General features: G+C 42.2%; 2 protein-coding genes across 3 annotated transcripts in view; one reads left to right on the top strand and one right to left on the bottom strand.

The window, feature by feature from the left end:
- The window catches only part of ralgps2 (Ral GEF with PH domain and SH3 binding motif 2), a 42,480-nt gene extending 19,525 nt beyond the window's left edge, over nt 1-22,955 (top strand). The window contains exons 9-20 of one of the 2 annotated variants that reach the window (XM_061078495.1): nt 17,118-17,255; nt 17,826-17,916; nt 18,087-18,154; nt 18,276-18,414; nt 18,547-18,698; nt 18,780-18,834; nt 19,406-19,483; nt 20,686-20,791; nt 21,318-21,410; nt 22,113-22,218; nt 22,539-22,630; nt 22,711-22,955. In XM_061078495.1, coding sequence (XP_060934478.1) covers nt 17,118-17,255; nt 17,826-17,916; nt 18,087-18,154; nt 18,276-18,414; nt 18,547-18,698; nt 18,780-18,834; nt 19,406-19,483; nt 20,686-20,791; nt 21,318-21,410; nt 22,113-22,218; nt 22,539-22,630; nt 22,711-22,740 — 1,148 coding nt within the window. In that variant the 3' untranslated portion in view covers nt 22,741-22,955. The remainder of the gene's footprint in view (nt 1-17,117; nt 17,256-17,825; nt 17,917-18,086; nt 18,155-18,275; nt 18,415-18,546; nt 18,699-18,779; nt 18,835-19,405; nt 19,484-20,685; nt 20,792-21,317; nt 21,411-22,112; nt 22,219-22,538; nt 22,631-22,710) is intronic. The other variant, XM_061078494.1, reaches the window with a different exon arrangement.
- On the bottom strand, nt 1,347-6,541 carry angptl1a (angiopoietin-like 1a). The gene is made up of 5 exons (XM_061078568.1): nt 6,352-6,541; nt 5,581-6,198; nt 2,547-2,740; nt 1,663-1,933; nt 1,347-1,534 (listed from the first exon to the last, which is right to left on the bottom strand). The coding sequence occupies exons 1-5, from the start codon at nt 6,539-6,541 to the stop codon at nt 1,347-1,349; spliced, it is 1,461 nt and encodes a 486-aa protein (XP_060934551.1).
- Nucleotides 22,956-23,303: the final 348 nt, after the last annotated feature.

The following is a 23,303-nucleotide window of genomic DNA, read 5'->3' as shown; positions in this document are numbered from 1 at the left end:
TCTCTGTCCTTACTTGAGAATAGTCCCAACTACCTCTTTGAATCTGCCTTATCCCCTCACATAATTATTTTCTTCCAAAAAAGAGTAATGAGATTTTAAGTGCAGTCTCTTACAGCTCATTTTTATTCTTCCCTCTTCTTTCATTATTAAATTCTCCTCTTTTTGCTTGGAATGCACTTCAATCAGGTCAAATAAATTCACAGTGGTTCATTTAAGATTGATTGTATCATCTTTCATCAGCCAGTGTAGATATTACACACTGTAATAGTTCAAGTTCTACGGTTTGTTTTGGTTTTCATTAAGATGAAGCTGAGTGAAGACTTAAAGGCGATTCAATGTTTATAAAGGAATTTAATTTGAAATGGGAACTGGCAGTGAATGTCACACATTCTCCACACAAGTCAGCTAGAAATCCACTTTGTATTTGTCATTTATGTGTGTGTGTGTGTGTGTGTGTGCGAACGCACCCACTTCAACCATTACACTGATACTCAATGCATTTCTACATAGGTTTTTAAAAAAAAATTAAGAATTGTATTGTTACAGGGCTAGATATAAAATGGCCCTGACTATACTTACTATAAATACACTGATAAATAACAAAGACTGGCAGAGTGACAACATTGTGAACATTTGGCCTGAGTTGTATCACACCTCTTAAATTAACTTTCACAAATACAGCCAGATATATTTACATACCAAAGCCACCTAAGCCATATGCAATTTGAAAAAGCACACTGTTGCATTACTTCATTTCTTTTGTGTGGGGTCAAATAAAAACCCAGTAAGTCCAGAAAAATCCCAGAAATGAGTAGACAGAAGGGTTATCGAAGCCTGTCCGCATTTGTTCATCAAATATTCTTACAGAAATGTTTTAATTGCATAGATTTTCTTGTTACTTGCATTTAACATCCCAGTACATCCATTAGCCCTTGGTATGGGCAACACTTCCTTCAATAAGTCACCATTAGCTGCTCAGGAGAAATCTCATATCTTAAAGTAAATGACCATTTCCCTTTATTACACGTCGCGTTTCACCAGAATTTAGTAAAATGGAACATGAATGGCCTCAGGTTTTTATGGACCATTACTGTCCAGACTGAAAGGTGGAGGAGAGCAGGTATTTACGAAGGGCAATAGTATCCATCCTCTTTCACTTTTGAGCCGACTCTTAGAGTCATTATCATCTTACTATAATCATATGCCTCCATCTCTTTCCCCGCTCTCTTCTGCCGGTTGGACAATGGCAGGGGTTCCTGGTCTCGCCTTTACAGAATTTGTTTACAGGTAGATAAAGATAAGGAAGGAGACTAAGGATTGTTCGAAGAGAACCAAAGCTCAAGGTTTTAGTCGATTGGTCGGATCATGAGGCGCACCGACTTTAGGGAGTAGAAACCTCCTCCATACTCTGCCCAGAAAATTCCATCCTGAAATTTGCTGCGGTAAACTCCCCCGCTGTACCACACGCCATTCAAGTTGGTCTGGCCACAGGCATTGTACCACCAGCCACCCTTATGGAAGTGAGCGCAGTTGCCTAGTGGAAAGGGACACAACAGGGGGAATGGGATGAGTCAGTGTGATGGACAACATCAATCGTGTCATTACTCTGAAACTAACAACAAATGAAAATGCATTCTGGAACTCCTTTAGTATCCATCTTACCAGAAAACGCATCCTTGTCGCGATCAAGCGAGGTGAACTGTTTGCCGTTGTGACTACTGAAGGAGTCCCCAGCGTTTCCTTGGTAGGTACCAAGCCTTAGTCTGTAACCCTCACTCTCTGACTCCAGACGGAAGCTGCTGTATTCGGCATACACCTTCTTCCCTGTCCAGTCTTCCAGCTCCACCATCAGCTTGTAGTCGCCCTGCTTCCCAAGGTTGTAGATATTGTCCAATCCAAGCCAGTGCTCACCATCTATGTTGCCAAATCCTCTCTGTAGGGGGACAAGCCATGAGGCATGCGCTCTGTTACCCACTTTCAGTCTCATTGCAGTGTGGTTCAGACCAACAAAGTGCAGTATTAATTTTAGTTAGTCAACCCACTGGGTCGACTTATTGTTGAAAAAATATCTTTGGCGGCAGTTGGATGGAGAGTGGATCATAGAAAATGCATTGATGAGATTTATGTGCTAGCTTGCATCTTTTTTGGGGGATGATAAATGTATTCCTTAGTCCGACTCCCACTCTGTTAGCTCATGGGTCACTGGCAGACACATTTGAAGAAAAGGATTAAAAGATAATTTCAGTGGGGTTGAACTCCAAGTCTTCCTTCGTAGTCCATCAGGGTTCTTTATTTATTATATTTGTGTGTGGGTCATTGCCACACATCCCGGCGGTGATATAGGTATGAGCAATTTTACCAATCTGTTTACATCAATGGAGCACGAGTTTGCTTAGTGTCCTGCAAAATATTTATCCTTCACTAAAGCTTAGGGAAATTCTTACAATCTCCCCTCAAGAATCAGATGTATTGTTCTGGAAAGATTGTTTTTATTAAACTCTGCCTTGACAGTCTTAAAGCTAGTTCTCCTTTTTCAATTAACCTACCTTGTAGTTCTCCCAATTCCGAAAGAAGTTAACAGAACCATCTTTCCTTCTTTGCAACACGGTCCATCCACCATTATCAAGGCCATGTTCACACCAGGCTTGGATCAGCCGGTCGCTGCCGTCTGTCTTAAGCAGGTACATCCCACTGGTTGTGTGTCCTGCCTGACGCACCTGGTAACAGTCCCTGAAGGGTCCTGGGAACAGAAAGGTCCAACAAAGTTGTAATAGAAATTGTTGTGGTAGCTCTGATTTAAAATGTCTGATCAGTAAATATTTTTCCAATTGCTACATCGCCACTGGCCACAATCCATTATTATAGTGTAATTTGCTTAGGCGGAACAATTAATCAAATATTATGGAAATAAAAAAATATGGCCAAATGCAATCTCCAAATTGCAGAAAAAATGTGTCACAACAAACCATTATAAATGAGGAATTGTGTTGTTACAGGGATGCCCTGGCCTATGAAGCATATTCTCCAGATATAAGGGAACATGTTTGTTTGGGGCAGACCAGATTATTAGTATCTAATATATTTATAATGTTATACTAATTAACATATTGCAAATTATTTCATCTGCCCAAAATCAATTACAGTTTGTAGATTACCATATAACTTGTAAGATTACACATTCTATATCTGCATCTTTCGTTAATGACTCTTGATCCCTGCTAGAGCTTCCCACTGCCTGAATAACTGGTAATTCAAGTTCCCCAAGCAAATAAACCCTGCTGAGTGCCCCGAAGCAGACAAGATGCCTTCCTTTTATTGCATATGCAAAAGTCATCATCATCATCATCATCATCATCATCACTTCCGGGGGTCGTAGACAGGAGACGAGACAAGGGGGAGAGAGTTGGGCAGGAACCGTTCGAAGGAACCTATAATTGTCGACACATTCTTCGGAAAATATCTCCTGTTTCAAACATGCAATGTGAAACCACAAGCATGTATTTGTTTCATAAATATTCCTCTTCAAAATTAACCCTTGTGTTCCCGCTGAGGCAGCTGAACCCTTTTCAACCAGCCATCATATTTCCTCTGTTTTCCCCTGTGTGAATTTGTGTTAAACCAGTATGAACGCAGTCATTGTGTGGGGGCATCCAGGTCCTAAAAGCCAATGGAAGATGGTTTTCTCAGCTGTATGTTGGAGCACACAGGGACTCAGTATAACGCACTGATACATATACCTAAAGCTCTTTGCACAGGCTTATGTTTTTCCAGTATTATGTCTCCATCAGAACTGTCAGTTAAGGGCTTCTTGAACAAATCCCCCTATTCTCTCTCCTCCTCTGTCCATTTCTTGTCAGTTTCCTTATACATTGCCTTTAGAGGTTGTGGTTTGAAATATATTAAGGAACCAAGCCATAGTGGTTAAGAAGGAGCTCAACTACACCAAACTGTGGGCTGGTAATGTCTATTTACACAAGTAGTAAACCTACGTGGAGCCCATTACAGCGGTTGGATTTTGAAGTATTTACCTGTGTTGCTGACTGATATAGATACACACAGTCTGTTGAAAAGGCTGTACTCATAGATGGACACTTAAATATGGAAATTAAATGGAAAAGGAATGGAATTATTGTAGTGAAGTGCTTATCCGTTTTAAGTTTTATCTTTTAGTAAAAAAAAATTGTGATGTGCCAACCTCGCCAGCAAAATCAACCCATAACTCACTCTGTTATTTTTCTTGGTTTTACATAAACTTGGGGTGTCCAGACTGACGTGATTCAATCAGACAAAACATGCAGTTTGTGAAAACAGCGTCTTAGTTCTGATTGGACAGAGCCTTTAGATGAGGCCTCTAGAGAGAATGTTTCATTGCAGCGTATAGTTCTAATGAGCTATGATTAGCTAATGTGACACTGAAATTACAGTTTAACAAGGACTTGGTAAGTGGAAATTTGTTATGCACAGCTTGAAATAGCCACAAGAACGTTCAGGGCGGAATCCCTGCTATTAAACACCCCCAACCACTTCCCCACATTGCTGTCTTCTCTTCTCCTCTTTTTGTTCCTTTATTTCATGAAGGCTTTTTTCAAATATGGACCCTTTGCTTCTCTGCATATTGGGATTGAATTAAGCGGATCGTTATTGTTGCTGAAAGTGGGCTGAAGGCCTTGCAAGCTCAGTGTTCTTCTCAGACTTGTTTTTCTGGAGGATCAAACATTGAACCAGGTCAAACCACTTATGAGATACACTGGATTGAATTCACACTTCAGAGTGTTAGACAGGCAGTAACATATCAGATACCAGAGGAAAATATTCTTTGCGTCAGTGTTCTTCTTGTAATCAATTTGTCTCTCTGTAACGTCAATCTCCTCTCGGTATTCTTATTTCCCCTCTGTCAGCGGTATCTAATGAATAATTTCATCCACTTCACTATCTGGTCGTATAACCCCTATCGGCAGGAACCTGCCAGTGCTGTCTAGTTTTTAGGAGCCATTTCCAGGTAGCACTCTGACTTTTGCTAACAAATTGGTTTCATATTGGACACAATCTTTCTCATAATTAGTCTCTGTGAGATCAGTCTGGAGGGACCATGTATATCTTAGAGGATTTTATCTGAATTGATAGTTGATAGTTCAAAATCATCTGATTTTAGAATTATTTTTCTCAGAACAGATCTGACTTAAGTCTTGCTGTAGATAGATATTGCCATTTAACTTAAGGGGTTCAATGCTTTTTATAACAGCCCGGTCCACAGCCTACTAATTTAGTGCGTATGCTCTGTGTTGTTCAGCCAAGCAGGACTCATAGGAATGTATGATTTCATTGCCTCTGTAGCATGCCAAGAATGAGCCAACTGTGGCTCAGCAATACCAACTGTTACAAGAAATTACATTTTAAATGGAACTTTGTAGATAATTGTTTTAGTAGTTGTGTGTATAATTAATTGGGACAATTATTGCTGCAGTTGACAAGTACTTAAAAGGACATCTGATTTTACTTAGCTTCCGTCTCCTAAAAACTTGAGTTTATAGTATGGGGTCAATTATTTCTCCATCATCCCTACCATGTTAAAGTACATACCATCAGATGTAAGTGTTCCCTGGGGTGGAGGGTTGATTGCATAGGGGCTCGCAGTAGGGGACTCCATTCGTGATCCTCGGGGTAAAGCCCGCTTGTTATTGTCCCTCTGTATCTCATTGGTGAAACGATTATTAACTGGTAGATTCTGTGGTACCACCTGAACCAGTGGAGGCACCACGGGCAGCTCACTGCGTCCAACCGACCTCAGGCACTGGTCCTCCAATTCAGCAATGAGAATGGACTGGTTGTTGACCACCGCGGCCATCGTGGAGAACCTGCCCTCAAGCTCCTTGTACCTGGAAGCAAGTCTCATCATCTCAGAGGTCACGTTGAGTACACGGTTCTCCAGCTGGGCGAGCTCCAGAGAGTTGTCTCTCTTCCTGATGATCTCATGCAACAGCTGCATATAGAGTTGGGTCACCCTAGAGTTCATGTTCCTGCTCTCTTTCCGCAGCAGCTTCATCTCATTCACTAAGTTACCATCCACATCCACCACCAGCTGCAGCGTCTCAATCTCACGTCGCTGTTTGGTTAGCACCTCCCGCACATCTGCGATGTCCATACGGGTCACTCTGTCCTTGTCTGGTTCGGGGCCCGTGGTGCTAGCACAGATTGGACCTGTTGACAGATAAAGGAAAGATTACCAAGAATGTAATGCAGGAAAAAAGGAGAAAATTGATAATAAAGTCATTAAGTGATATCTATGTGGAATAAGGCCAGCTGTGTGGCGAATAACTGGAATTTGTTGCTAAAATAGGATATTGTATGAACCTGTGATTCTCTGCTCAGGGACGAGAAAAGTGTAGGAACACTTTTTCGCATCAGGATCCTGGGGAGCTCTTTTAGTCCTGTGGATAGAGAGCTCTTTGGTCCTCCTGGTTTCCCTGGAACTCCTGCAGTAACTTTCCTCCCAGAGGGAGAGGGAGAACATGATGCACAGGCTCCACATCAATCCCTGCATTTCTGCTAGTTGGTTAGATGAATAGATTGACAGCTACTGGTGCTCCCTCCAAATCCCTCCAGGCCTTCCTGCAAGAATATAAGACCTTGAGAGTTAAGCATGAGAAACAGTCCTTTGTCTTAAGGAGGGAATCTTAACAGCAGGCGTGTTGATTGTATAGTTTTGAAGGGCAGAGGAAATTGCTGCCATACGATTTGAATCAAAAAGTCATTTGAAATGTCCTCTTGACAATCTGTAATTGTTTAGAAAGTGTGCAGTGAAAGAGCTGTCAGGTCATTGTTTCACATAATATTGTATGTTTGGAAAGCCAGAGCGAGAGAACACATTTTTGATCAGCCAGAAGCACAAGGTCTGCTTTCCATCTCAGTAAGTTCCCCTGCTGACTGACACCCCTTTTTTAAGGCATCGTTGGTTTCCCCACCATCAAGAGGTCTGATTCATGGCAGCTGGCTGTGGTTTATCTTTGGTATCTGCCCTTAAGCATACTGCGTCTTCTTTAGTCTTGGACAGAATTTTATCTTTTCTTTAGCAAACGCCCATTTTTTTGTCTTGTGTCGTACTCATCTTAATTGTCTTGCTTGAGAAAATCTTTAAAAAACCATCGGTAGATATCAAGGAACTTTAACGTCTGAATCTAGTTCTGTTTTTTGTTTCCAAGTTATACTATAGTTCATGTCCCCTCAACTGTCAAACCTTCTGATTGGTCCTTTCAAATGGCCCAGGCTTGCAGCACCAAATGGCTGATTGATCAAACTCAGCCACTGACACAGTGATCAGTCTTTCAAACTGCAGTGTTTTGGGAATGTTCTTGTAATGTTACATTTTTATTAATGTAGCCTACTACCAGATCAGTCTGAAATGTGTATGAATTAAAGAAACTAAAACTAAATACACTGTCTTTTTATATTGGCCCTTTGCCTCACCATTGTCTTAAGTCTCTATTTCTATCTTATCTCTTCAAAGTAAAATCTTGAAAGGAACTTTATTACTCAAATTTGTATCCTGATTTTAGGTGCTGATGCTCTTTAGTTCTAGGTATTTGGTCAAAATGGCGAGTCAGAGGGTTTGGGACGTCTCTTCCTACTCAGTGATTTCTCACTTTTGTCTGAGGCAACAATGCTACTTGTATACATATTGTACTTGCTCAGCTTAAAACATATTGACCCTGAATACCAAATACTCCACATGACTCCATACATCCAACAGGAATGTTTATTTGAGGTTTTTTCTTGCATGTGACTGAAAGCAATTTTACAAACACACTTGCACAAACAGTCACAGCATGGCTGTGAGAAACTCCAGAAAACAGTTTGTGCACAGTTGTCTTCATCCTCATCTAATTTTAGGGATGACTCCTTGCACTCCCTCACCTCTTTCTTATCCCAGCTGACTATAGTTCTGTTTCTCATCAGTGCACAAAACACCAAACGCGCACTCAGACTTTCATGGTGCGACATTTGACACCTCGGCCTGGGCCTGTGCACGGCCAGGGCTGTCTAGTCTTCATAATCCTCTCCATCACTCTTCACTTTAAAGTATTCACTCTCAAGTCTTAACTCATTGCCACCTCATTAAGTCCTACCTCCACCCCAAAACTCAGGCATTGTGTTTCTCCCATATGACGCCATTGCGGTTCTCCAGGAATTCTGGCAAATCCGCCACTTGGCACAACATGGAGAACAGACAGCTTATATCTTCAGTGTTATTCTGCACTGTTGCTGGTATGCATAATCTTGTGTGTCCGTCTGCATGATTGAATACTGTGTGCGCATGACTATCCAGAGCGTTAATCATTTTCATGGTGATGTGTTTTTCCAGCCTCTGATGTCTGACAGCGTTACCAGGTACTGTATACTTATTGACCTTAGCGAGAGTTGCTAATGACTGTAACAGTAGCATTGGCAGAATTAGTTCTCTGGTGCGTCCTCTTGTCCAAACTATGGCTGCCGCTCTGCTGTTGCTGTGCAGCTTCATGCAAGTGACCATACTCTGCATTGTCCACAGTTTAGAGGGTATGAATAGAACTGGCATTACAGGTCATCCATCAGCTCTCACCTCCTAAATCTCCCATCTCTCTCTTCTCATCTTTTTTGTTTTTCCTTCCCTCCCTCCAAATTTTTCCTCTTCCCTGTCTTGTGGAGTTTGATTTTCCCCCTGGGTGGTGGTTCTGAGTACGAAGGGGCCTCGTCTCTTTCATAGAACCATAACATATCAAAGACATCTAAGTGAGCGTGGAGAGGTCACCAGTGTGCTGTGAAGGTACAAAGTTTGCAGTGTTTCCTCAGAACAAGCCAAAAGTCTCTTTTTTTATCCTGACCTAAACTAAACACTGCTGAAGGTCTCGGGGACTCAGACAGCCATTAAGAACGGGGGGGGGGGAATGCTCATCTGTGGGAATAGATATCCATGCATGTGAATTTGCCTTCACAAACTACGCTTTTTTGCGTTATAGAATGGATAATTATTTTTTTTCTTGCAAGTTTAGAGTCATAGTTGTAAGAGAAGCTGGTTGTCCCAATATGTGGTGCCCTATTTGTAGGAGTAATAAATGGAATAGGGCATCAGAGGTAGAAAGTGGGTCACAGCCCCCTTTTTTTCGTCATGGCCACTCACAATGATAGTTACTTGAGACAGAGTGTTTGATAGATAGAATACTCCCAATACTTGTTCTTGACAGATTTTCACTCCTTTATCTTTCAATTTAATTACTTTCCTCTTTGTGTAAACTCCCTCTTCCACATTCTTTTTCTCTTACTTTTTAAATACCTTCCTTCCTCTTTTCCATCTCTGCTTGGTGTTTCTTTCCTTCTCTTTCTTCTAAATAACTTAGGTAGAGACGTATGTCCTATTTTCTAAAACAATTTATAAATTTCCCCCTTTGATATGAACATGATTTAGTAGATTTCTTGTTGGCTCAGGCTTCCTGACAAACACATATTGTTATTTCACAACATGCATGTGAAACCACTGTAACTGTGTGAGGAATAAAGGATTTGAAGTGGGCCTCCAACTCTGTCTACTTCATATTTTGGCAACAGTATGAGCATTGTAATTGCACTGCTGGGTCGTCACTCCACTAATAGTTTAGTCAGGAGACATATGACAGTGGACTTTTAATTCTTTACTCCCTACTTTGTCATTCTGTGTCTGAGCTATGGTTTATTTTATTTTCATGGCTGTTATTGGAAGAGTCTAAGAACAGACAGTATTTATGAGTAACCTTCTTCCTATGATCTTTTTACCACGCATTTTTGTACAACTGGGAACCATTTTCATTTGAGCAAGACAGTCATTTTACTGTTTTATGTTGTGAAGTTCACTCGGCCGTGTCCTAAAGAAGATAAACTTTTCGAATGTGCCATCTATGTTCGCAGTTTTGACACTATATGTCCTGTTCTGCTGTTTTAAGTTTATACTTTGTTTTGTCATTAAAAGTTCTTCAGTTCGAGATGAACAGTTCTGCCATTACTTATTGAATGCAGCTCTATGACTTGGACAGGATAGGTCATTTTTTTTAGGTCTGGCCTCAGATTTAACTAATGATTAAAGAGCTCAGTGCCATGCTGACAGATCTCTGGAGGGCCTCATGCACACAAAAATTTACTCAGTTATTTTTCTCCTCACATGGAGCCACATTTGCACACAATTCCTATGCACAGACACATAAAGTGCAAAATGGTGCCAACTATTCACCTTCGACAAAGCCCAGATCTGAATACCTATTTCAGCTTGACTCTGGTCTGTATGTGAGTTCACCACACTGCTCACTCTAGATGTGCATATGTGCAGCCCGCCTTTTGTTCACCTTGGTTTTCTGTGTAGTTGCTGATGTTGAACATAAATGGTGATTAGGTCTGTGACTGAGTAAGAGACAAATTATTCTTTTCTCCCTGTCGTAGGAGAGGAAATGAGCAGAGAGCTCATTTAGACGGCTGTGCTTCTAAAGTAGGCAGGAAACATGTGTTTTGCCTTGTTGGATGAAAAGCATAATGAACATTGGTTGTTACTTCAGAGAGACGGCCACACACAGTATTTACTTCCTCTTGTTATCTGAGCCAATGCCACAGATTAATTAAAAAGTGGTTTAAATTGCTTGCATGGAAATGTAGCTGCAGATTTTTAGAAATGAAGGGGGCTTTCGTTATGCAGTTCAGGACGAACCCTATAAAGTCACATGCTTACAGTATTCATACTATTTATAATTTATGTACGTATGGTTTTTTGAGTTCAAATTTCCATGCAAGGGAAATGTTCACGTACTGAAGAACCGGTCCACTTCTTACTGCACAAATTATCATTCAAGTCATTCATCTTAATTCATCTTTAACAAATTAAGTTTGATAACAGGAGCAGAGATGAATAACCCATATGTTGAATGTGTCAGTGTCTTTCCTGGTTCATTGCATGCATGGTAGATGCATACAAGCAGGGAGAATCTGTTGTGATTGTGTGAAAAACTTTGACAAAACATATTAATATTTTCATTGCCAATGTTCATGTATTTCCCAGCCTGAAAATCCCCCCAGCTTCCACTCCCCCATCTGATCCTCAGACTTTCCCACAACAATTCCAATGTGCCATGAAACGCACAACAGACCAGATCATGGGTCAGAAGAGAGAGAGGTAGAGAGAAAAAGCAAACACAAGACAGGATGTGTGAATGAGAGTATCTGGATTTAGAGAGGACCGACAATAAACAGCAGCACTCCTCTACATGAAAACATGGAGCTGAGCCAGCTGCACTGTTAGTACACAGACCGAGACTGACGTCCTCCCAGCGTCTCATCAATACATGATGTCACCAGCCACTGTCACTGTCTTTACATGACCGCTCATAAACTGTTTCCCTCAAACACACTAATTGAGCTGTCCTTGCATGCCCATTGAAACAATTGGTTCCATTGCCACAAGTGGAAAAATGAAGCCGGTGAACAGAAAGCTGAAAAGGGTAGAATGAAAATCAGAGTGGAGAAATGGCAAAGATGTGATATGAAGAAAATAGACTTTAGAGGAGAGCGCAGCACGAGTGAGGAAGTAGTAAAAGTACTAAAATTATGGAACAATTAATGACAACAAAAACAACAGCATCAACACTGAGAACATTACCAACAACAAGGAAAATCTCATAAAAGTTCCTCAATAAAACCGAAGTGAACTTACAAAGATTTTTAGCACAGCGGAGCAACAAATTCACCGCTGTTTTATTTCTGATAATTAAACCATGCATGTTGAAAGTATGAAAAGGCAAATTGATTAATGCTAGACTAATATTTTCGCAACATTTATAACTCGAATAAGTAATTGAGACTGTAGTCTCCCACCAGAATTTGAAAAAAAGGATGAAGTAGAAGAGTGAAGATGCTGTGTTAAATTAAGTGGTTCAGTTTAAGAATGCATTACCCCGTGGTTAGAATATAGCCAACCCAAATAATAACTCCAGAAGTGGGTTTGCTTTCGAGCTACTGAAGAGGAATCCCCCCCGAAACCCCCCTGAGGCCCCACAGCCTCAATCTGTTTTCCCTCTTCTGTAGTGAAACTCTAAACATGTGGGCTGATGTTGGGGTCAGAGGTCTTCGTGTGGGGATTATGGTGCAGCCTCACCCTTCCTCTAACATCCCCCCTCTCCCCGTACTCCAGGCAACCCCTGCAATCAATCGGTCTTTGTGGAAAACGGGCTCCCCTCTCTTCTTCTATTGGCACTACACAGAAACACAAACACTCTACTTTAAAATTGAGCTGACAAAGTTCAAGTAAGGCTCTCTATTTGTCATTCTTTGTCAAGATAAGGACTTGCAGCTCTTCAACAGCCTCTCCTCCATCACTTCACGACACTCATCCCCTTACCTCCCCATCACAAAACACAAGCACACACCTCTTTGTGCACACACAGGCATAATAATAATTCTTATGTAGCAGTTGGCATCCTCTTAAACTGGTGTGTTCCATGGTAATAAATTACCCAGACAGACGGATTAGCAATTTCCTCACCGGTTCAGGTGGCTTTTTTTATTCAACTAGTTAAGTGGCACTTGTTTTCAAGCATTTGAATAGAGCCGCAGGAGGGTCGGGGGAGAGAGGAGAGCCAGGTGGGTGCAGTATTAAAAAGTCACAGAAGTTATAAATAACTGTTTGTTTGTTAGGCTGGATAGTATACATTTTCAGGATTTAGGAGATTACTCATGAGCACTCGTACAAAGTGCTTCCTGGGTTATATTGTCCCTCTGGGTCTCACCTCATCTTAAACTCATACCACTGACCGCACATGCTTTCTATTAGTTGAATCAATACCATAACACACACACACACACACACACACTGGGTCTACTTAGTTACATGCCTCTACTTCTCTCGTCTGTTTATGTTGACCTCATTGCTGACCTCTTCCTCCCTATGGCGACCTGACTATTCAGCTGTGTCCAAGCTCTCATTAGGAGGACTCTAAATAAGCTGTTTTCTATCAACTTTTACTCCAGACCTGTTTCTTTATATCCCCCCTGCAGTTGTTTTAATTTCTTGTAGCTCTCCACTCTAAACCAGAAGTGCTACAGCTAGCCATGTGACTCATAATCCGGGGTTGAGATTCGAGCAATAAAATGTGTCCGGCTTTTTCCGCTGTGGCTGGATTTAACCACATGTGGTCAGTACAGTACAGGAGCGGTGTTTTAGGACAGGCCCATGTCTGTATCCTGTGTGTGTTTGTGTTATCTGTCTGTTTCTATATGTGGCTCTGTTTGACTGATAAGATCAGCTGAGCTGTCCGTTACACATCTGCGTCTGTGAAGGGTCCACACACAGCCTCGTGTTAAACAGTGAGGCACAATTGGCAGAAAAAACTGCAGTTGGAGTTATCAGTCTCCTGCTGGGTTACAACCTAGTCTGGGAAAGGGCAGCAGTTAACCGACTCTGACAGCATCACCGCGAACTACCTGACCGCTTTTTATTGGCTTCCCTCAGGAGTTTTAAAAAAGTTTGAACGGAGAAGGCATCAAACAGTTTTCCTGTTGTGATTTACAGTCTAGGGTGAGGGTTAAGAGAATGGTTACTTTATGTGTGGGTTGGTCGTAATGACCCATTAAAGCTTTCTCACAGGCCTGTCCCCTATGCTCCCAAGTTTCAGGTGAACCTGAAGGCCAAGCACCACTGCTCCGCACAGAATGTTCTGTATCTTTTTAACTGTCTCTTGTCTTTTCCAGCTTGAGTTATTGGTGGTATTGATATTGCGATTTATTACTCTGAAGTAAAAACAAGCTCCTATAATGTTTTCTTAGCCTTCTCCCTCATTCTTAGTTTGCCTTTGACGTCAAGCTCAGGGATTGTGAAGGCGCATGTGTGTTGTGAGTCTGTCTTTCATGGTCGCTTACAGCATTCACAGATGTGGCTTTTCATAGTGAAAGGAGCGTTTTCCACAGATCCCAACAACAGACCAGAAAATAAGTGAAAATATTTTAAGGTAATTGTGACTTGAAGATATGGATGTGCTCCAGACTGGTGCTATTAGTGTTCAAAGGTTTTTCTATCATGGCATAGTTGTGACTGAAGTGTTTTATGCCCCTGGCGTGGGTGGGATGGAGGATGTGGTTAGAGTTGTATTACAGTGCATCATCACTTTTCATTAAACTTGACCCTGAGAAAGTGACTAGGCACACTTTCAATGAGTCCACAAACTACAATGTCGTTTTTTGTATGTGTCTGCATATGATCTCACAACCCCCATTTATAAAAGGAGACGCATGTGCTAGAGACGAGTCATATTGATGTAACCCGGATTTCTGCAGGTTAACTCGACTCCTTCCCCTCACCCCTGTTAGCAGCGCTGCTCAGATGGTTTTGTATTTGGAAATCTAAAGCCAAGAAAAATAAACAAGCCTGTCTTCGAAGCTCAAATCTCTCCATCTGATCAGTTCAGACATCAGTCTCCCTCAAGTGTTGATCTGGAATGCTCTACTTTTCTTTCTCTTTGCTCTTTTTTTTCTCCTTTATCTTTGTTTCTCCTCAGGTCAGACTATGACAAAAACCTTTTGGAATTATTTAAACAAATCATTTAACATATTCCCCTAAACATAACTGTATACTGCATAGCCTGTGTCAATTTTGGTGTCATACCCTGAAAGAGACAAAACTACCAAACATCATAGTTCACTTATCTATTCCCGATTGCATCTCACTCACCATTTGCACCCCCTTATACTGTAAATCACTTGTTGAATGTATAAACATAAAAAACGCTCCCAGCATGCTGTATACAGTATATCTGGGTCCTCAGACAGCTGAGGGAAGCCAAAGAAGCGTTGCTAAATGTTTCTGTCTGCAGCTTGAGCCTCCAGTCACGAAACGTCTAACCTCTTCAACCTCTCAGCCAGAGATCTCACAACTGCCCAGACACATTCACTCACACACACTGCAGAATCAGAGGCAAAATGTATACAGACAACATTTACCTTTTTCTTACCAGCAGCGGTGGGGGTGTGTTTCCTGCAGTTATAGTTTCACCTGTGTGTTTTGCGTCTTCGCCGAGCCACAGTGCTCAGGACTCATCTCTCTGTCTCCCTCTCTCTCTTTGTCCCAGTCTTCTGAGTTGTTCTCCTCCACTCACTCCTTCTGTCCTGTAGCTGAATATAAAAATATATGTAGGCTCTTTTTTACAAAGGACCTATATCCTAAAGATGTCCTCCTCCTCTGTGGACTCAGCTGTCCCGGGACTCGGGCTGGGGCATGGTTCAAAAGCCGGCCACTTCAACAGACTGAGCTCCGATTACTGATGCTTTTGAGTTTTCCACAAAGGATGGGGGAGACTAGAGGAGGGGAGGGGAAGGAGGATGGGTGGAGAGGAGAAGGGGGGCGAGGGTGTGGGAGTTGGATTTGACTTTTTTTATTTTTTGTTGGCGTGGCCCAGCCTACCTCTGATGTCACTCTGAAGGGAAAAAAAGGAGAATAGCACAGCTGCCTCATTTAGTTTCTCCATCTTCAACAATGGCCTTCATGGTTCTTATGAAGAAGAAGTTTTACTGAGTTTGGGGATCACGCTCCAGCTGCTTTGGACCCCTTCCTCAATTACTTCACATTCTTCTTTTTTTCTCCTTTTTCCTTTATCCGTGCAGAGAGTTGATTGTAATGCTGCGGGGGTTTCTGAGCAGCTTCCTGTTGAGTTACAGCTGTGATTTTGAGAGCGAGAGACAGAGGCAGGCAGATAATACTGATTTGTGCTGTTTTTGGAGCAAAGACATTCTTGCTGCAGGCGTAGTCTGAGCTTGTCTGGTCGTTTCTTGCTCCTTATCACTGCTGTCATCCACTCAAATGTGTTGAGGTGTGTAAGACACGGACAGATGTTTTTGTTCCAGCGGAAATATTTGAAAGATTCGCTAAGACGATCGACCGTACCTCACATTTCTAATTTGATACCCTTCATACAGGTTTTGCCACAAGTCAACACAAAGTGTCTGTGTACCCTAACCACAGGTTCTCTGAGCATGCATCCGTCAGTGGGTGTTCCAGGCACTATGGATTTGTGCATGACTAACTGCTGTTATCCCTGACGTGCTCTCAGAACAGCAGCTATAGCAGTTAAGCCTCCAGGATCCCTCTCTTCCTCCTCTTGTCCCCATCTCTCACTTCCCCCCTCACAGCTGAGTCTTCAAACACTTGTAAACTTCTCTCACCCTCCCTCCTTCTCTGATTCTAATCAGATGTTGTGTTTGTGTCTGTGTGTGTGTGTGTATGGTGTTCTGAACACAAGGTTTGACCCTTTTATTATTGGATCTGGTCCTGCAGTTCTGTTGTCGTCCCTAATTTGTACATCTGCAGTGCAAATGCTTGCGTACGTGCACACATCTGTGAGTACAACACTGTTTCCCAAGAAGAAAGAGGTGTGGGTGTCATAGTTTACTACGTGATGACTTTTCTTACATCTGAATTCAATCTTGGTTCTAGCGTGTGAACTAAAGATAAGAGAAGTGGAGGAAACACCATCAGTTCACGTCTGTTAATCTCTCTTCAGTATGTTGGGAATCTGCTCCTGGGTTTGTCTCACAGTGTTAATATTTATGTAATGAGAGACTAGAGATTTCAGTTCTGCTCCAAATCCGCCGAAAGGAGGCAGGGGTGTGGGGCTTTGGCTGAAGAGAGAATCAGTCATCCATCCAAAACCCTCATTCTGATGAATTTGGAACAGATCAGGGCACAATTATCTGTTAGAAACTTGAGTAAACTGTATGCAAATAAGAGAGTTTGTGCAAGGTTTTTATTTCTGTCTCTGTAGCATCAAACATGCAGTCTTCAGTCACCAGCTGGTCTTCACACCAAGAATCCCACAGCTGCACAATACTTGAATCATGCATCCAAGGATATCTGGCCTATTACCATGTCCTGCCTCGTTTATGTCAACATATTTGCTTTTTAATGAGCTGAGCTCTGTGTTCGAGAAGGAAAAGCATCATGTCATCAGTCATTAGTGTAAAATAACACTTCTGATATATGGACACCTTCCTTACTTAGCTTACAGAGAGGTCCTCAACTCTCTGCAGGAGTCGAGGGAAGATGGTTGTATATTTACATCCTCTGTCTGCTGCTTTTCTTTCAGGGATGTACCTGTCCGATCTGACCTACATAGACTCGGCCTACCCCTCCACAGGCAGCATACTGGAGAATGAACAGAGATCCAACCTGATGAACAACCTTCTCAGAATCATATCGGACCTGCAGAGATCCTGTACCTATGGTGAGATTATATATATAGTCACACACTGCATTGTGTGGAAGAAAAAAAATAAAGATCAGGATGGAGTTTGTATACAGGCTGGAAGAAAACTGCATTGTCACCTTGTTACTTGATTTTCTGTTGTCATGGCGACACAGTGAAGGAATCTGTGCTAATCATCAAACTGTCATTGTGTTTAATGACAACCATAACAAGAAATAAATACAATGCATTCAGATGACTTCAGAGTTTTTTTTACCTCCATATGTACAAAGAATCAGGGAAATGCATTTTAGTATATTTTATGTTTCTAATTTGTTAAAATAATTCTTAATTCGTCTTCATTTCCTAACTTTTTTCTTATTATTCACAGAGCTATAGAATATAGATCCTCCTTCATATTGCTAGAAGTTGATCAAGCAGTTTCTAAATGTTGTACAAACAATCTTCCCTGGTTGGAGTAAAATGTCTATAATTGCACAGTTTCATGTTATCGGTTATTCTTTATCCTAGAGATATGAAGGAGGATTTAATAACACAGGATCACAAATAGGCGTATTCTAATGTGGACAATTATTTTCTCTCCTTCAGATATACCCTTGTTGCCTCATGTACAGAAGTATCTCAACTCAGTCAGGTATATCGAGGAGCTGCAGAAGTTTGTGGAGGATGACAATTACAAGTAAGGGGGGAAAAAACTACTAAACTTTATCTCACAATTTCTGGAAGATCAAAATAAGTTTTCTATGCTGCCCGTTATTGCTAATCCACTTCTGTTGCCCACGGAAAATTCCATCACGTTTTTCAGATGATGAATTCAAGCTGATGGATTCATGAATATACTTTATTTAGGTTGTCTCAGAAGATTGAGCCAGGCACCAGTACACCACGAGCAAACGCCTCAAAAGAGGATCTTGTTGGTAAGTTTATGTTCAAATCTGTATTTGGTGAGAGATGTAGAATAAACCTGTCTATTATCACCTTATAACTGAGTGCTGTCTGGGCTGTAAAATTTCCCTTCCCACCCCCCCTTCACCACAGGCCTGGATGCTTCAGCGTCTCCACTCTGCGGCCGTAAATGTACAGTAGCAAGTGAAGGACCCAAAGTCCCGGCCACTCCGCCCTCCCCCAGGAACCTCCTGCCCTATGGACACAGGAAGTGCCACAGCCTGGGCTACAAGTCAGAATTACTTCTTGATAGATAATGATAAGAATGATGATGTCCTACAAATTGCACATTTATGTCCTTAACTAAAAATATAACACTCCTCTCTTTATCTCTCTGTCCTTGCTGTCTGCTGTGTCTCCACAGTTTTATTCATAAAATGAATACAGTAGAGTTTAAAAGTGCTACGTTCCCAAATGCTGGTTCTCGCCATCTGTTGGACGACAGTGTGATGGAGAGCCACAGTCCCACTAGAGGACAAGTAGAGAGCTCAACTTTGTCCAGCGGTATTTCACTTGGTGAGACGGGATCATTTACACTTATAAACACGACTCACATGTTGTTCGTCAATCGTTGTGCTGATTGTTATCTGTGAACAGGGAGCAGCGAGGGCTCGGAGCTCAGTGAAGAGGTGTCTTGGCCAGCTTTTGAGAGGTAAGGTTTTTCTTTGTTGTCCATCCTTTTTTTCATCACATCAACGTGCAACTTCATGAAATGGCCCCATCCCTGATGTGATTGTTTTATTTCCAAAGCTCTGGCCTCAAGATACCGCTCCACAAAAATTATGTGCCATTTAAATCCTGTATACACAGCATGCACAGCCTTGCTTTTAGGCTTGCAGTCCAGGTTGCCATGCATCATCACTCCACCGCTGCTTTTCGATGCTTCTGCTTTTCTGGCAGCCTATAATATACCATGTATTAAATCCCCCTCACCTTTAGTCCAAGTGTGACAATAAGCCACATTCGCTAGTTCAGAAGTAAAAAATCAACTGACCTGAAAACAACTTTCCCTTCTTCCCAAAATTCCATTCTTTTAAACTCTTGAATAACTTTATAAACACACATCCATCAATATTCCCTCAAACCAAACGACCACTCCTCATCCAGCCCTAACACTGTATTTCGAAAGGGGAAAATGATAACAACTGGGAAAAAACACCCGAAAAGCGTTAACAGTGTACCGTGCCCCCATCCTATCCTATTTTATCCCATATTTTGAACAGGAATCGGTTCTATCACTCTCTGGGCCCAGTGACCCGAGTGGCCCGGATCCCCTACAGAGGAGTCCTGAGGCCCAGCAGGTACACACATCCCGACCGGAACCAACCTGACCTGATCCAACCCGCTCTTATCCTCACCTCACGCCCCTCAGCCTCTGCAAGAGGCCGCTGTGTGCTGGTGCTTAGCGTGTGTGTGTAGTGCTGGGCTCAACTTGTGATGGGTGTATGTGTGCGTGTGATTGTTGGTGAAATCACAATCAAACAAGGGTTTGAGGTTCTGATTCTTCATCTTTTGCTCGGATCATCAGTCTTCAATCCTTTTGCTTTCTCGAATTTCCTGCATGTCTGCCTTATGCACACAATAACACACTCTCATACACGAATTGAGCTTAAAAATCATCCTGGGCTTCTTCTTGTGAAAGGTTTCCAAGATTTTCCTCAGCTTGGAGCTAAAAAAAGTTTCCACAGTCACACTGAGCTCCATGTGTTACTGGAAACAAACTGCTACATCCTCATTCCTAAGGTAGAGACAAACAGACTCTTCAGGTTTATTAGAGCCAGTTCTCATGGACGCTGCATAATCGGCGTCCCTTGCGGTTTCGGGATGGTCTCTCTGTTTCTCTCTGTTTCAACCAGGCTTCACTAGGCTCCTGCACTGGGCTTCCTGCTCTGATCCTCCAGACAGACTGAATCTGCACACCACCTTGCCTGATCCTCTCTGCAGACACCAGGGTTCAGATTTAATTTGGGAAATTCAACTTAAAGGTCCAGTGTGTAAGATTTAAGTTAAAGGGATCTCTCGGCAGAAGTTGAATATAGAATAATCCTAGTGATGTTTACACTGTGTGCGATCACCTACATTGTACAAATTGTTGTTTTCTTTACCCAATAATGGGCCTTTTATATTTAAATACTTGTTTACAGCGGGGGTGGGTCCTCTTTACGGAGGCTGCCATGTTTTAACGGTAGCCTGGACAAACACCTTTTAAGTTTTTATGACATCTGAAGGCAACCATGGGTTCTCTTTCATGTTTGGAAAGGGAGGGTGAAGTTTAGGGGATTTAGATGTCACTAAATCATACACACTGAACCTTTAAGCAAATGAGAAATAAGTGTTACTTATTCATTAAGCAGAGGTTAAGGTGTCTTTTGCAGATTGTGTCTGTCTATACTTATAGTTCATCTCTGATTTGATCTACATGTTCATGCATGAGACCATGCATTTTTTCTTATGTTTATGTTTGAGTATATAGCTTGTAATGTTTGTCTTTGTCCTGTTGCAGCTCTGCGGAATCAGAGGAGCTGGCAGTTCACTTGTATCCCGGAGCAGTCACAGTGCAGGGGGTGTTGAGACGAAAGACTGTGCTCAAGGAGGGCAAGAAACCAACAGTGAGAAAACCCACACACACATTTGCGTTGCCATATACAACTATACATGTGTCCAGATGATGTTCATACACCCACTCCTGCATGTACCATACAGGAGCAGATGGGCAATAAATGCTGCCTGGAGAGCACAGATGGGACCTCAGAGACTCTTAAACCAGCAGAACATCTTTGTTTCTGTCTGTTCCTCATATACATTGTAATTCTCTTCCTCTTTGGCTGTGCTTGCGTTTCTTTCCACTGCTTTTGTTTTCCTTTTTCTGCTCGAGTCATTTTTATATTTGTGCTGAGATGATCCTATTCGGTTTTGCCTGGAAACAAATCTGGATGCAGCTAAAATAACTCAAAACTGTTGAGTGGTGCAGGTGATTTACAAGCTTCTTTGAGGATGTAACGAGGTCTAAAACTTGTTTCCCAGTCTGGATATGTAGTCAGATAAAATCTACCCACACCGGGAGGATTATTTAGCAGGTTCACTTAATGCTTTTCCCCCCCTCAAATAAAGATGATTTCCCCTTTGTACCTCCAGGTGGCATCTTGGACCAAATACTGGGTTGCTCTTTGTGAAACCCAGCTCTACTATTACCCTGCCAAGTCCCTTAAGGCCACTGAGAGAAAACATGTAAGTCACATACGCTGGTACGACTCTACCTGAGGACACACTTAATGCCGTGCAGAAATTGTGGAGGTTTTACAGTGTTTGTTTATTCACGCAGGTGAGGACTGAAAGCTCATAACTGCAGTTAGACATCTTAAAATGTGCAGCTGTTGATAGAAGTGAGAGTTAATGTACCAAATTGGCCAGAAACACACTCAGTTTTATAAGGAAACACCTGATAGCCATTATTTACTCATTCTCAAAAGGTTTTAGTATAGCATGAACTCACATGATTAATATTCTTTATTCGTTGCACATGATTATTTCATTGATTTAAAAGAAAATCAACGTGTCAGACTGGACATCGGTTTGTCTGTATGAGCTTTAAAGAAACATTCTCAAAATCTACAGGAGCTCAGAGGAGAGTGGAGGGAAGAAATGTGAGCTGTGCGTGTTTGATGGGGTATAAGTGGGGCTGTGGAGGGGCTCGACTGGGTTCGGTGCAGTGGGGGGAGAGACAGATGGTAGCACTCATTGAATAATGAGACCAATGACATCACTGCAGTCCTGTGTGTCACTCCGGCTAATGAGAACCTTGTGGAGTACACATCCTAAATCCTGAGGACACACGCAAACACACACACAAGGCCCATGTTAATATTTAGACACAACAGGTTTGTTATGAGAGAAAAAAGGTTAATCTGTTTCCTCCTGTCTTCTACCCAGTTCAAGTCGACGTCCAGTAAGAGCGGGTGTGTGGTGGGCCTAATGGCCATGATGGCTGACGATCCTGAGCATCCTGATGTCTTCTTGCTGACCGACTCGGAGCACGGTGAGAAAAACACACACACAAAAGGAAAAAGAAACTGAAATTACCAATACAAGCAAAAAGTCATTCCTCTGAAAACAGATGAAAAGGTGAAGTGGGTCAATGGAGATTGGTTTGAGTGGCGACATCCCACCCAACCAACCAACCATCAACCAACATACTCACAGACACACACATAGCACACACAATCTGACATTGTTCTGAACTGTGACTTTGTTTATATTTTACCGGGCGGGCCAAAGTCAAGTGAGGCTTCAGCCATGTTTCCAGAGTTTTGTGGAAACAAGACTTGGCCACTCACGTTGTTTGTCTCTATTACCTAGGTAACACCTACAAGTACCAAGCAGGGAACAGAATGAACGCTTTGCTCTGGTTCAAACATCTGAGTGCTGCCTGTCAGAGCAATAGGCAACAGGTATGTGGCCACATCGTGCACACACACACATACACTGCTTAGTTTTAAGCTGTATTTTACAATTCTCTCTCTATTCCCAGGTGCCAACCAATCTGATGTCGTTTGAGTGACGGATCCTGGGAAGTGTGAAGGAGACAAGGATGAGGAAACAGTCGAGGAGGATGAGGAGGAGTTATGACTCGGTAGTGGGAGCTTTCACTGCCATGAGCCCTGACCGCCGATTCTCCGATTCTCGCCCTGGCCTCACTGCAGCCTCACCTGCCACCACTGCCTTAACTAGAGTACTCCGTGTGTAAATGTGTGTGGTTGTGTGTGTACGAGTGAATCTGAGTGTGTGTGGTTGGGTGGGTGGGAATGGAATGGACTGATGTGGACATCCTGACTACTGAACAAGGACCTAGACCACTGCTCTCGTCTCCCATTTGCTGTGTTGTTTTTACTGCAAGTGCTCAGCACTTCGGTGGAGCCATTCAACTTCTCCTTTCTCACAGACGGACTGTCCTCGGATGGACAGAAATAATCCTCTCCTTTGGTTTTCGTAAGGGTTGTCCTTTTTTTCTTTTTTTTATTCATGTGCCCTGTCATGCTCTAAAGCAAGATTCTCGCCTTTTTATTCAGCTGGACACAAAATCAAAACATGCACAGTCATGTCGGACTTATTCATTGGACTTTG

The sequence above is a fragment of the Limanda limanda genome, chromosome 9 (genome assembly GCF_963576545.1).
Source record: "Limanda limanda chromosome 9, fLimLim1.1, whole genome shotgun sequence".
Classification (NCBI taxonomy): domain Eukaryota; kingdom Metazoa; phylum Chordata; class Actinopteri; order Pleuronectiformes; family Pleuronectidae; genus Limanda; species Limanda limanda.
Note: the sequence above shows the minus strand (reverse complement) of the source record. Positions and strands in the feature narration are given on the sequence as shown.